This window comes from Liolophura sinensis, chromosome 6 (genome assembly GCF_032854445.1).
Source record: "Liolophura sinensis isolate JHLJ2023 chromosome 6, CUHK_Ljap_v2, whole genome shotgun sequence".
Lineage (NCBI taxonomy): Eukaryota > Metazoa > Mollusca > Polyplacophora > Chitonida > Chitonidae > Liolophura > Liolophura sinensis.
Window position 1 is genome coordinate 45,877,130 of NC_088300.1, and position 14,588 is coordinate 45,891,717.

General features: G+C 40.1%; 1 protein-coding gene across 1 annotated transcript; it reads right to left on the reverse strand.

Moving 5' to 3' along the window:
• Window positions 1-507: 507 nt before the first annotated feature.
• On the reverse strand, window positions 508-11,219 carry LOC135468301 (MYG1 exonuclease-like). The gene is made up of 9 exons (XM_064746483.1): window positions 11,148-11,219; window positions 9,665-9,801; window positions 8,216-8,335; window positions 7,562-7,657; window positions 6,714-6,944; window positions 3,754-3,832; window positions 2,078-2,200; window positions 1,333-1,514; window positions 508-808 (listed from the first exon to the last, which is right to left on the reverse strand). The coding sequence occupies exons 2-9, from the start codon at window positions 9,703-9,705 to the stop codon at window positions 634-636; spliced, it is 1,047 nt and encodes a 348-aa protein (XP_064602553.1). The 5' UTR covers window positions 9,706-9,801; window positions 11,148-11,219; the 3' UTR covers window positions 508-633.
• Between the last annotated feature and the right edge of the window lie 3,369 nt (window positions 11,220-14,588).

The window sequence follows — 14,588 nt, forward strand, 5'->3', positions numbered from 1 at the left end:
TTAAATCTCTTGTTAGACTGCCCATTGTTCGTCCCACAAGCCAGGTATCGAATCACGACTCCCTTCTAATACATGTAATATATGTCTTCGCCACTACATATCTCGAGACGTTCATAGACTGTGGGGCGCACAAGAGCTAAGAAACACACAAAACAAACATGGCCGTAAAAGATCATATAATGGACAAGCAGGCGACACTATGACACTTGGTATTGACCGCACAAAATTGGCAAAATTAGTCTTCAAATTTCTCTGCACACAGTAAACGTTCACCGTTTGACCCACCATGAAATAAAACCTTCTTTCCATGAAAGAGAATGATTGTTGTTATGCTACATATAGGTGTACAAGATGTCTGTAAGATGAACGCTTATTCACAAACCATCCAATTCTAATGACAAGTTTACATGATGAATAGAACCATTTATGACTTGGTAATGAAACCGTCTGACATCCCAAAGCATGATCAATGGCACAGCCATTACTGCCACACTGACGGGACATAAAAGACGAAACTCTTGGATGTAGATAGTTACTGAGACTATTGCCTCACGAACCAACAGTAATTCAGCTGCCCTCCACGATGGTAACTGCGAAACTTCTCAGTACCTCCACTGGGAATGTCTCCATGCTTTAGAGCGCCCCAGACTGTTTCTTTAACGCCTGCCTTGCCATTTCCAATGCACCTTCATATGAGACATTGCCACCGATAAAACCATTGGCGTGGACAAAAACACATCCAGGGATACCTGTGAGTTTGGACAGCTCTTCATCTCGAACCCCTCGCCATTGTTCTGGCAATGATAACCTTGACGGAAAAGAGACAAGACATTAGATCAATTCCTCCCAATGAGCAAGGCGTTGTCCACATATAAAGAGCATTGTTTGGGCTTTCACCAATGACCTTCAGACCTGTTTCTATCACAAGACTAAGGAGATAATCACGACAATCTGAATGTTGATACCCAGTATATTTTGCATGTTACATCCACCACTAAATATGAACGATTCCCATGCCTTCTACAATCTTGAAAATTTCCCACTAATTCCATATAGCAGTCATTTTTGTGGGTGGAGAAACCGGAGCAACTGAAAACAACCCAACAACCCTTGACAAGTTACTGACATTCACACGTGTCATGTACCGACTTGGGTGACTTTGTGCCAGTTAGTGGAAGACAGTGCATATACTGGCCATTAATCAGATTGATGACATTATCTATCAGAATAGTTATAGTAGAGATAGTTCAGTATTTGTGAAAACCTCAGATGTAAATCAGTATCACACCATGCACACATAACAATTTACAACATGCAGTAAGAATCAGTCACCTGTTCTCAAAAGAGCCGAGCCGGACAGGCACACACTGTACTCTCCACTTGTTGTTGGAGTCTGGGTAGAGAACAAACTTGACAAGGGGGTCAACAAACAGTTCTGTCTCCAGAGAGAAGAGATGATCCTTCCATGGACAGCCACCCTTCTCCAGGGCGACGACCTCTCCACTCGTGTCAATCTATAACACAGTAACAATACATGTTTCTACGTTCTGAACGTTCAGATTCTTCTTACTGCTTTAAATCCAAACTCCTACTTTCACTAAAAGGCAGGCAGTATGTTTAGCAGGAAACCAAGACGCATTACTAGGGAAACCAAGACAAATTCCTAAGGAAACCAACACGCATCATTAAGGAAACCAACACATATTACTAGGGATATGAATATACATGACTAGGGATTTAAACACATTTGAGCATTAGGGAAACCATACGTGTTACCAAGGAAACCAAGACACATCCTTAAAGAAACCAAGACACATTTATGCTAGGGAAATCAATGCATATAACTAGGGAAACAAACATATATTAACAGGGAAACCAACACACTGCCTAAAAGCTGTTTTCTCATACTACTGTTGAATTGTACCAGTGGCTTACCACTGTGATTCCCGTCAGATTGCACAGTGAGCATTTCTGCCTCCAGTTTTCTTCTCATTTTAAAAAATAAGCACATTTTTACATCAAAACCAATCACTAATTAAAATTAGAGATATCTTTATAGCATATTAACAGAGTTTACCTGTAGCCTATTTTTGACTGCTTCTTCCACTATCACCCGAGCTGGCAGCCATGCATTTTTGTAATACAGAACCCTATCCAGGAACTCTTCTCCCACCAATGTCATCGCTTTTTTAAAACACTCCTGTAATATCAAAAAAACAATGTGAAAATGCATTAAATAACCTGTAGCCATAAGCGCATTTGTAAGAGATACAAGTAGCTGGTTTTAAAAGGTAACAGAGCTAATAACCTTGAAAAAATAGCTCAAGGTCAATAAAAAACAATAGGATTCTTCTTGGTGATGACTTGGTAAACATGTGGTACAAGATGAAAATTACTTAGAGACTTCCAAGAGATATGTTTACATGCCTGGCACAATGTATATCCAAAACGATCGCAAAAAAATGACCAAGGTCAGCCAAAATGTATAGGGTTCCCAATGCCTAAGTGTACAAGGAAGTCTGGAAATACGGTGTTAGACAAGGACAATGTCCTGCACCCAATAATTTTGACAGGGGCTAACTGGTACAGGACAATATGCCATGGAAATTTTTTCAACAATGTAAATAGCTGAAAAAAAGGCCAGTTCTATCTAGAACAAACATAAAAATTACGTGTATTTTCAGGTTTGATGTGTGATATAAACTGTTAATCTTGTAAACAAGGGCAAACAAGCATTCACTCATACGATGGCAGCCAGCTTTATGGTTGGATTAAACTGAAAAGAGCCCGGGGGGAACAAATAACGATACGCAGTTTGCTGACAGACCTTCCCACATAAAGCCAGAGGAAAAGGTAGTATGAGTTGGACTTGAACTCACAGCAACCACCCTGGTGAGAGGCTACTGGGTTGGCACACTAAACATCTCGGCCATAGAGGCCTGAAGCATTTAAGTAATCATATGGTAAAACTGCATCAGAAGGTAATGGAGGAATTGCCTTTTCCCATGTCAAGTTTATGGCAAATACAATATGTTACATTAATTTGGTCATATCTGGTGTTTCCTTGTAGCTAGTCTAAATACCGAAAAAATATTACTTATGAAGCTGTTTCCTTGGAAGTCATGTGAAAGAAAATACCTGCTCACTAAATACATGAACAGCTAACATATTTACACTGCTGTTTCACTGTAATGCATGTATAGGACACCAGACAGGACACCTCTACCCAGCCATATTATACGGACTAAAGATCAATCAGTACTTGAACCCTCCCCTACCTTGCCAACTAAGTCAGTGAAAAGATGGCTTTTACAAGCTGCACTTAGCTGTGTTGACAATGCTATTCCCGAGTGGTCTATTATCCTGACCTACATGTAGGTTCGGGAACTGTGTGAATCTAGGTCTCATCCGTTTTCATGCGCCGCGAAATGTGGTCTGAAGACTAGAGAATTGTGAAAATGGCATGCTAGAAAAAAAAAATTATGGCTTTAACAGTCCACTTCAGCAAGCAGGCAATCCAATTCTTGATTGCCATAGTAAAACTGACAAGAATTTAAAATATTAAAATTCCGTGCCCCTAGGTTAGAAGTTGTGATTACAAGTTCAACATTGGGGCTCCAAGTTTAAAAGCTGAGGCCCGACATTTATATATCATCTACAGATGAGTGTCTTTCATGAAATTTTTACATTATGTATTCGTAAAACAACCTTTGTACAGATGCAGCTCCAATGCCACTGATCTCTATCACATACCTCTTCATCAACATCTGGCTCATTCCACTTTGGGTTTAAATATCCAACACGGTTACTGATGGTTGTGGATATAATATACCTAGAACACAGCACAGAACATTCTCAACACAGAACAATTCTCCTTATTTACAAAGTGTTACTGATGGTTGTGGACACAATATACCTAGAACACAGCACAGAACATTCTCAACACAGAACAATTCTTCTTATTTACAAAGTGTTAGTAAGAGTAATGAATTTGACTGGTGCGTGACATTTATTTGAAGGAGGTTTCATTTTTTTAAATCAGGTTTATGGGGGGAAACAAAACGAACACAGCCTGGGGAATAAAACACTGCATGTTGCCAGCTTCGTGTACCTCTACGTGTACCTGTCAGTCAGCCTCATATTGAGCGAGCTGACGGACCCGTCCAATATGATGTAATATATTTCTCAAATGACATCACATTTTTCCATATCATGTCACAGAGTAACCATGTAACAAATGTATCATTTTTGCAACAGACCCATTAATTCAGCGCAGAAGACAGATGTATAGATGAATCGCTTCAGCGATGCGACCACTCTTTTCACAACCAACATAGGGAGATAACCTAGTCAGCAGACGCATATCACATCAGCTGAAGGATTCAGGTCTATACACATCTGAAAATGTCAAATATGCAGTTTATAGCACTGGGAAACCAATGGCCTCGCAGGAGTGACTCAGATCTATTGCTCATTCTCTGTTTAAAGATACTGACAAGAATTTGCAAACAATACCGACTGTGGTAATGTGCACTTTAAAAAACATATGCATGCATTTTGCTGCCTTTTTACTTTCAGCTTACGTCAAACTTTTAAGGAATTCTTTCAAAATAAGAGGATTGTTTCAAAGCGAACATCCAATACTACTAGCTGACATCTACCACATATTACATCCTGCTGACATTTACCACATAATCTACTGCTGACATTTACCACATACTGTCTACTGTTGACATTTACCACATATTGTCTACTGTTGACATTAACCACATACTGACAACTGTTGACATTTACCACATATTGTCTACTGTTGACATTTAACAAATAATCTACTGCTGACATTAACCACATATTGTCTACTGTTGACATTTACCACATGCTGCATACTGTGACATTTACCACATAATGTCTACTGCCGACATTTACCACATACTGTCTACTGTTAACATTTATCAACTGCTGAAATTTACCACATAATCTACTGCAGACACTTACCACATGCTGCAAACTGTGATATTTACCACATAATCTACTACTGACATTTACCACATAATCTACTGCTGACACTTACCATAAACTGTATACTGCTGACATTTACCACATACTGTGACTGGTCTGGTGCTAACCTTTACAACATGCTGTCTGGTGCTAATGTTTACAACATACTGTCTGGTGCTAATGTTTACAACATACTGTCTGGTGCTGACGTTTACAGCATACTGCCTTGCACTAACGTTTACAACATACTGTCTGATGATAACACTTACAACATACTGTCTGGTGTTAAGGTTTACAACATACTGTCTGATGCTAATGGTTACAACATACTGTCTGATGCTAACGTTTACAACATGCTGTGTGGTGTTAAGGTTTACAACATGCTGTCTGGTATTAAGGTTTACAACATACTCAGTGCTACAGATAAAGGGCGTACTGGCGTAAATACACTTAAAAAATTACGCTTTCTAAAATTAAAACAGAGTGTACTGTATATGCCCGAAGATTTATGTGTATGCCTAAGTGTCAGAAAACTAGCATACATTCGAAATTTTAAGTAGACTTTCCGGTCAATATCAGAAGCAAATCTCTACAGTCAACCATGTGCTCGACATTCTCCACCACACGTTAGTTTTCAGACACTCTAGGATACAACACAAGCTCCTGTGCCACCACCCACAGCCGTGGAGAATGCCAACTGTGATCTATGTCTTGGTGACATCGAGTGGCAAAGGGTTAACAATGGTCATTTTGGTTACTTTACTGCAAGTTCTGCTTCTATAGTGCACAAAATCATCCTCATATGACTCCCAAATTGAATTACTTCAATTCACTACGAATCCCCAGTCTGCAGTGTTAAATTTATTTATTTATTTATTTATTTGGTGTTTTACGCCGTACTCAAGAATATTTCACTTATACGATGGCAGTCAGTATTATGGTGGGTGGAAACAGGGTAACGCCCGGGGGAAACCCATGGCCATTTGCAGGTTACTGGCAAACCTTCCCACGTACAGCCAGAGAGAAAGCCAGCATAAGCGAGAGGTGAGAAGCTCCTGGGTCATTTGCAGTGTTAAAGTACCATCGAGGGTCCACTTCCTGACATGAACATGTACCTATGATTTCATGAAGAGACAATCTAATGCAATGGAATAAAATATATCATGATAAAAGCTAGGAAAATACGCACAGAAACACTTCAGATTTATACTATATACAGCCAAAACATAAAGCATAAAATAATAAATTCTTGTCTTCTAATGTAGGCCATAAACTTGAATTTAGCCTACATCAACAACCGTTTTAACATCTTTTGACCCAAAAATGGCAATGGTTAGCAAGTTTGTATTGGCCAAGAAATGTTAGACAGGTAAAAGAAAATTTACCTGTAGCATCAGGCAGGTTACCATAGAAAAAAATAATACTGCAACCTCTGCTATCATAGCACAAGGAATGAAAAGTGCAGAATATTATTGTCAATGAGTTATTAAAATAAACCCACACAGGTTAATATACACAGCTGAAATAATTTTTTTATTCTAGAATGTACTTGGGCAATTTATATGTCAGCCTACATCTACTTGTATACCAGGTAGTCCTATACAACTACAAAGGAAAGAATCTCTGTACATGTAGGCCTATGTATATATGTATGTACATGTCTTTTCTTCACCCCCTATCACCCAATCAGAGGCAGCCTTCTGAAGTGAGCTCACCTTGGGACCCCATCTGACACACTGATCCCATTGTCTACAGCATCAATCTCCTCCACAAAGTGCTCATAGACTTTGTCATACACCAGGTCTGTAATGGGGTCATCCACCGCCGTCTCAAGAGTCTGAGCCAGGATCTGCTGACCATGATGAAGGTACACTAGACCAGCACTGCTCAGTTTTGTCCCCCAAGTCTTCCCTGGGCGCAAAGTCTTCATGCTCTCCGAGAAAGATCTGAGTAAGGGGAGAAATAATTTAGCTGACAACTGTTTAATGTCATACTTAAAAAGTTTTTCACTTAAACGATAGCATTGAGTTTCATGGGTGGAAGAAATTCAGAGTACCCATGGTTAAACCACTGACCTTTGACATGTTTATTTTGAATACTGATGAACTTTCTCAAATGTGACATTTCAATACATGTATTCACACCATACTGAGGACTGTCAACCACAAATGGTCGTCATGGTACCACAAGCAGCAATAGCGTGGGAAATCTGCAAACTCCCTATCCAAGGTCCAGTCTGAACCTGCACCTGATGTCCAGGCCTTCTTCTGATCTTTGGATTTCGTACACTGCAGTATTCTGTTTTTAATCCTTTACAATTATCATACTCACTTACCTCATACATACACAGACACAATATTACATGTTCTACTCTGGAAATATTGCTAATTATTATTGCTCCTTTTATTTTCTCGACTTTTTTCGTAGATCATAGTTTGAGATGATTGCATATACCTGAACACAGTTTAAGAAGCATCCCATATTAATCTGACAGGCCTTAAAGCAAAGGCATATATATAATTAATGTTACAGTGGAAAATCCAGCATGTACAAGAATGGGTACCTTTGATGGTGGTCATATCTGTGAGTGCTGGGATCGTACAGCCCACCCACATCTACCACAACATCACAAGTCTGTAGCACTGCTGGGTCCCGGGTCCTGAAGGACACCACATAAGAGAAAATTAGTTTTTTCCACTCCTGTTATTTGGGCCTCATACACTTCACTCTATCACTGGCTGAGGTTTTACCCTCAGAGATATGTATGTCGACTGGTCTGATGGTGATACTTCGTGAAAAAAATTTTCAAAATTACTTAGTAACCCAAACAGCAAGAGAATGAACAGGTCCAAAATATACATCTACATCTACTCAATTCCATCATTTTAAAGCTGTAATTATACCGCAAAATACCTCTACTGTACTGTAGTTCAGTCGAATAAATACAAGTCTATCCTGCAGACTGAATGTATTTGAGATGCCTGATCGATGTCTTTGATCGTATGGAGATCCACGATGCTGAAGGAGAAGCCCTCTATCAACACCATTTATCCTCCCTTCACCTTCACGCCCCCCCCGCCCCAACCTTCCTCTTTATCATCACCTCCACACCTAAAACAACCCCTGGCAAATAAAACATTGAAATCCATTAAATTTGTCACCTATTATTTATTTCATTACCATTAGAACACTGTGATGGATGCAGTAGTTCACTGACCTGACTATTTCTGCATCACGGTACTCTTTCAGCTGTTTTAGAAGGAAGCAGGCAAGTACTTCATCGCAGTGAAATGTTCCATTATGTGTGCCAATGAGCTTCATCTTCCTATGGCTGTAGCTGTGGACCAGTAAAAAGGTGGATCATGTATCACATCACTTCAGCTTATACACTTGTTATGCTGGACACATAACATAATTTGGTTAGTATACTTTGTCTACCATATACAAAATAGTGTAAAGTAGCACTGGGTTATATATTGACTATAGACTTAAATTATCACTTAACATTCTTGAGTATGGTCTAAAGCAAAAAGAATCAGCCTGTCAATTAATTACCACTTCCTGGTATATGAGAAAGGTGCTCACATGTACTTTTGAAGTGAACAAAAGGAAGAATGTGCAGGAGTGATCTAGGCCAAATATTAACATATTATATAACAAAATTACACTTTTCAAAACCACTTTCTCAAAGAAATCCGCTAACCGGGTCTAATGGAATACCCAGTCAGTGTTGCAGCTTGAAATTTTTAAAAAAATGCATCCAATAACATTATTAAACTGAGAGCACAGCATGCTTGCAAAATTTTCAAAGTTTGCAAATAAATAATGTAAAATGACATCTGAATTTAGGTGGCACTGTAGGTATACTAAATTGAATGCAGAAACACAAATGAAGATAATTGCTAAACGTCATATTTAGTTATTTCAACATTAGAATTGGGTTGATTTGTGCAGCTCCTGGATACTTTGCCCTTGGTGTCATGATATCTGTGCTAGTTACAGGTACGCTGTAATTCAGCTGGCTAACTGAGCGGGATTTGAGTTGATGAAAGCTCCTGTGTAAATAACATGAATGATTCCCCTAAACAATTATCATCTAACATCTACATGTACCTAGCACACTTGGGCCTTGTATCCACAGATGAGTGCTGGATTATCAAATGGGTGGTAGCCTTCTGACTTGCTAAATTAACATTGTAGGTTTTGAAAGCATGGAAATTTATTTCTGTACTAGATTTCAGAAGTGCCACATTGAGAACCAGCTAATCCCGAATGTGACTATATAAAGCTTAGACGTTCGTCGTAATAGGTAGATTCTCCAATGAATGGATGTTATTTTAATTGTTATTGTACTCTAACGTGTGACAACACCTAATACTTTACAACTCCCCTTATGAGCCTTTCTTTGTAGGCCTTTACAACACAGCTGGCTGCCGGCTTACATAGGCCCAACGCTATACTGACATAACCCTTCAGGAAATGTTGTTGTTGCTGTACCAGTCCTATCCAGCGGCTTTTACGTTTTAGGTCGATTTACAAAATGATTTGTGTGAATTTTAAAATATGTCGTACCAGGTAAGGTTTTTATTTACATGAATTATCACAAGATTAGGCTGTGTACACCGACAGCCACGGATAAATGAAACAGAAAATGAAGATATCTTACCCTCGTGTTAGCAATCTCACCAAGTATCTCACTGACCACATGTGAGTTTGTTGATGACCTAACTGCGCATGTCAGTGGGAAAGTAGAAGTGTACACGCCGCGGCGTAATCCTAGGCCTATGTTAGTAGGATGTTCAACTGCAGATGAACGAATTAATGATGGCTTAATGTACACGAAATTTCAGCAGGACTTCAGCCACATCGTGAACACTAACAAACTACATGACATTATGTTGAAGTAGGGCCTAGGGGAGAGTGGGGCACAACGGACCCATAGGGAATAACGGACTTTTTTGTACAACATAAACGTTGTTTGTTATCCTAGGGACGGCACAAAAGTTGGATCACCTATTGTAAGCATGTTTTTACCCCTCAGTGCTCAAATATTTTGTGGGCACTGCCCTTGAAAGGTGTCAACGCTAAAGCAAATAAACCACTTGGGGCAAACGGACCGCAATGGGTAAGGGTAAAACGGACCGCAATGGGTAGGAGCAAAACGGCACACCAGTTTATTTTGCCACGTTACCTCATAAACTCAATGAAATATCGTAATTTAGCCCAACACTCTCTAGTCTATTACAGAAAAAATACCAATTAGAAAACAGTAATCATAAGAAATCAGAAAAAAATGGGAGAACCCATTATTTATATAAACAAACATGATGTAGGGGCCTATGATGTTTTCATTGTATTAAGAACACAGCAGCCTGAGATGGTAGTCTATGATCACAAATTAAGGTCTAAGTCGTTGACATATTATTTAATTATCCAAGATGAAAACTTGGTCTTTATGTGTCATTCCACACACTTACTTGACTTGGTACATTTAAATGCAGGCAACTCTGGTGAAGCAACAAGCTGAATTCATTGTCTATTGAAAGTCTTATTCTTTGTGCTATCGTATACTTTATACTTAAAATTGATATGCTAATGAAATGTAAAAAAAAAGAGTTTATTGAAAACAATTTGCATATGGAAGGGAAAAATTTGATATTTGTGCCTTTTTCACGCCGATATCCATGTGTAAGTTTACCATCCCTGTTGTACAGCTATCTCGATCATTCGTGGCAATGAATATACACGATGTGTGTTACAAATCGTTTGTTTGCTTCATCAAAACAAAAAGAATAAAAAGCGTCTTACCAGTGTAGTGTTACGTGCAAAATGTCTAATGGGGCAAAACGGACTTTTCTCAGGTGAGATTTTTTTCACCTGCTGGCGGAACTGTCGACATGTGAGGTTCCTGGCTATGTTTATAATTAAAGTATACGTAGGCTATTATAACATGACCATTTGTACACGATACATGGAACTACTGAGACTTGCACCTGAGCCTCCAAAGTTAGCTAGTCCGTTATGCCCCACTCTCCCCTATAAGTACCGGTAATACAAACGACATACAAAAATATTTAAGCATTTTTAAAATAAGAGATGACCAGTTGTTTGATTGAATACTCAGCAGTATTTCAGTTGGGCCTACCTACGTGGTGGAGGTCTTTAGAGTGCATTGAGGAAACCGGAGGGACGGGAATAAACCACTGACCTCTGACAAGTGCCGTAACTGGAGAACTTTCCCGCGTATGACACATGTAGGCTTATGCCTATTGTCATCGTCAAAGCTGGACACAGACCCCCATTACAACTTCCGTTTTTGGGTAGGGACGATTGTAGTTCTGTGAATTTTAGGGTATAAAGTCTTTTTTTGCTCCCAGGCGTCCATTTTTGGTGCACAGGTGCATGCTTGGTATTAAAATGCTGGAAACTGTCTAAACTTTGAGGAGGTATGAGCTTTATTGATGAAAGTTTGAAATTCTGGGCGAGAGGACACAAGGTGTGAGGTAGTGATGAGGCTGCGAGTGACGTCCCCTTGGCGTTGCTAGGCACGCCTCCCAGCTGCCGGCATGGAAAGGTCCAGATTTTGACGGTCAACCTATGTCAAAATTTTTATGGCTTCTTTCTCACAGGCTGGGCCAGGTATGCACCAAAGCTTAATGGCCACGGAATGTTTGGGACTGAGCTACAGCGCTAGACGTTAACATTGTCGCTTATGGAAAATTAATGGGGGTCCGAGGCCAGCTATATCATGCTGTCATTGTATTGGTGGAAGTCACGTGGTCTCCATGCAGGTAAAGTAGCATGAACACCCCCACCGGTAGTCCTTATTCGCTTTATATATAGTGCAAACGAATTTCACGAGAATCTCCTAAATTTAGTCACCCAAGAGGGATTTGAACACACTGTCCACGGCCCGATATGATTGATTGATCACAACAAATCCTCCATGAATAAATGAAAAGTCACTGCATAAATACGTATTCAAAACGAATCCAAAAATATATAAATGAATGTTAAGAAATATTTAGCCGCCCCTGACCAAGAGATAATATTGTCGGCTCAAAGTGTCTCATTGGTGTGTTCTGTGCGACATTGAGAATCTGTCTTGTAGTACACAATGCACGAATATTGAAACCACTGTAGCCCGAAGCTAAGCTGGATGCTCCTACCGTAAATCCCAACTTCATTCATATAGACTTTCAGGCGGATAATTTCACTCAGAAAACCGGCTCGAACCCTACCCTGTTTTTGCAATGCATCGATTCCCTAAAACGCAGGAAATGTAATATGTCAAAGCCAACATTGATAAACCATCTTTTAACAATAATCCAGGAGTTAAAACATTCGAATCGGACAACTAAAACTAGCCTAATGAATTAGACGTTGTATGTCAACGATCTAACGTCTAATTCATTAGGCTTGAACTCAAACCAACGTCTGCCATGTTTGGTTTTCAGCTTTGGGCAGGCTGATGGGCTGCGATAGTGTTATCCTACCCAACATTCTCTTCAAGAATTGCATGATCTGTAAACAGAATGTTGGGTGGGATACTGAAGGCCATTGCATGCATATAAACTACATGTATATTTAGTTAATTTTAAAACTTGTCTTTGATGTTTGGGCTGGTAGTTTCAAAATTATCAGTCAATTTTTGTTTGATTTTGGATGTTCTCATTGCAATGAAATCCATTCACGGTCTCATCTTTCAAACATTTTCTTGCCACAATATGGCTGCAGTATTACCGTAATTGCCGTAATCATTCATTCATTCCACATTGGTCTGCTGCCTAATAGCGTGTTACAGGACCAAGGCCATAATGGCCTATTGTCTATCGGCGTGTTGGAGGTGCATACACGGTCATATTGGTCTACTGTCTATCAGCGTATCGCAGATACTTGGCCATATTAGTCTACTGTCTATCAGCGTGTTGCAGGTACTTGGCCATATCGGTCTGCTGTCTATCAGCGTGTTGCAGGTACTTGGCCATATTGGTCTACTGTCTATCAGCATGTTGCAGGCACTTGGCCATATAAGTCTACTGTCTACAGCGTGTTGGAGGTACGTACTTAGCCATATTGGTCTACTGTGTATCAGCGTGTTGGAGGTATGTACATGGTCATATTGGTCTATTGTGTATCAGCGTGTTGGAGGTACTTGGCCATGTTGGTCTGCTGTCTATTAGTGTGTTGCAGGTACTTGGCCGTATTGGTCTACTGTCTGTCAGCGTGCTGCAGTTGCTTAGCTATATTAGTCTACTGTCTACAGCGTGTTGGAGGTACGTACTTAGCCATATTGGTCTACTCTCTATCAGCGTGTTGCAGGTACTTGGCCATGTTGGTCTGATATCTGTCAGCGTGTTGCAGGTATTTAGCCATATTGGTTTGATATCTATCAGTGTGTTGCAGGTACTTGGCCATGTTGGTCTACTGTCTATCAGCGTATTGCAGGTACTTGGCCATATTGGTTTGATGTCTATAAGCGTGTTGCAGGTACTTGGCCATATTGGTCTGCTGTCTGTCAGCGTGTTGGAGGTACTTGGCCATGTTGGTCTGCTGTCTATCAGCGTGTTGCAGGTACTTGGCCATATTGGTTTGATGTCTATCAGCCTGTTGCGGGTACTTGGCCACATTAGTCTACTGTCTATCAGCCTGTTGGAGGTACGTAGACCCTGCATGGCCATATTGGTTTGATGTCTATCAGCGTGTTATAGGTACATTGTCATACTGGTTTACACATGGCCACATTGGTCTGCTGTTGATAAAAAGGAGTGGAATTAGACGGGCGATGAGGCGATTTGCGACAGAGCAGGATGTTTAGTCATCACCTTTGCAGCTAAGGCTGGGGTAGGCCTTATACATGTAAGGACGACTGCAGCCCGCCAGACAACCCCCATAACTTCACGCCACCGACGAAACTTTGAGCAAGTGGCCTCCTGGACCAGGGGCTAGAAGCCTTCCCCGACCTCCATTAAGGTTTCACATTCTCAGTTCGTGCAGTTGGCTCCAAGATTTGCTTCCGAACTGGAGAGTGATGAGTCGCTAATTGGATACTAATGCCACTCAGACATTGTAAGTCGTTGATGCACAAAAATAAATTTCTGCACTGCTTTTGGCACCTAGTTAAAATATATCAGAATTTCGTCTATTTTGAATGGAATTGAAAACTGAAGGTTACCAAGGAGACAAAATGCTGCCACTTCCTTTTCAGCAATACCATCTTAGAAAATGGTGTCCGTGCTGGGTTGTTCTTTTCATATTGTGTAGAGAAAAGTACGAATTGCATGTGGTGATATAGCAAGGCCCCACGCGAACCTTTGGGATATATATTTTTGAGGTTGAATGAATAATAAGGAAAGTCAATGCGCTCGTATAGACGTGAAAGGGGTAGGTCAGCTGAGGCTTGTAAGATATGCTAGAATACAGACCCACCTGTATGTCATAAAAGACGGAACAACTACAGTCCTGGAAAAAAGTTTGGAATATTGTTTTCACTGATGATAGCATTTAACAGAAACATACTTTTGTGCGCCTTACATTGAATGCACACATTCTTGTTTGGGTGGAAAATGTAGTGGATTATGTCCCCTTTC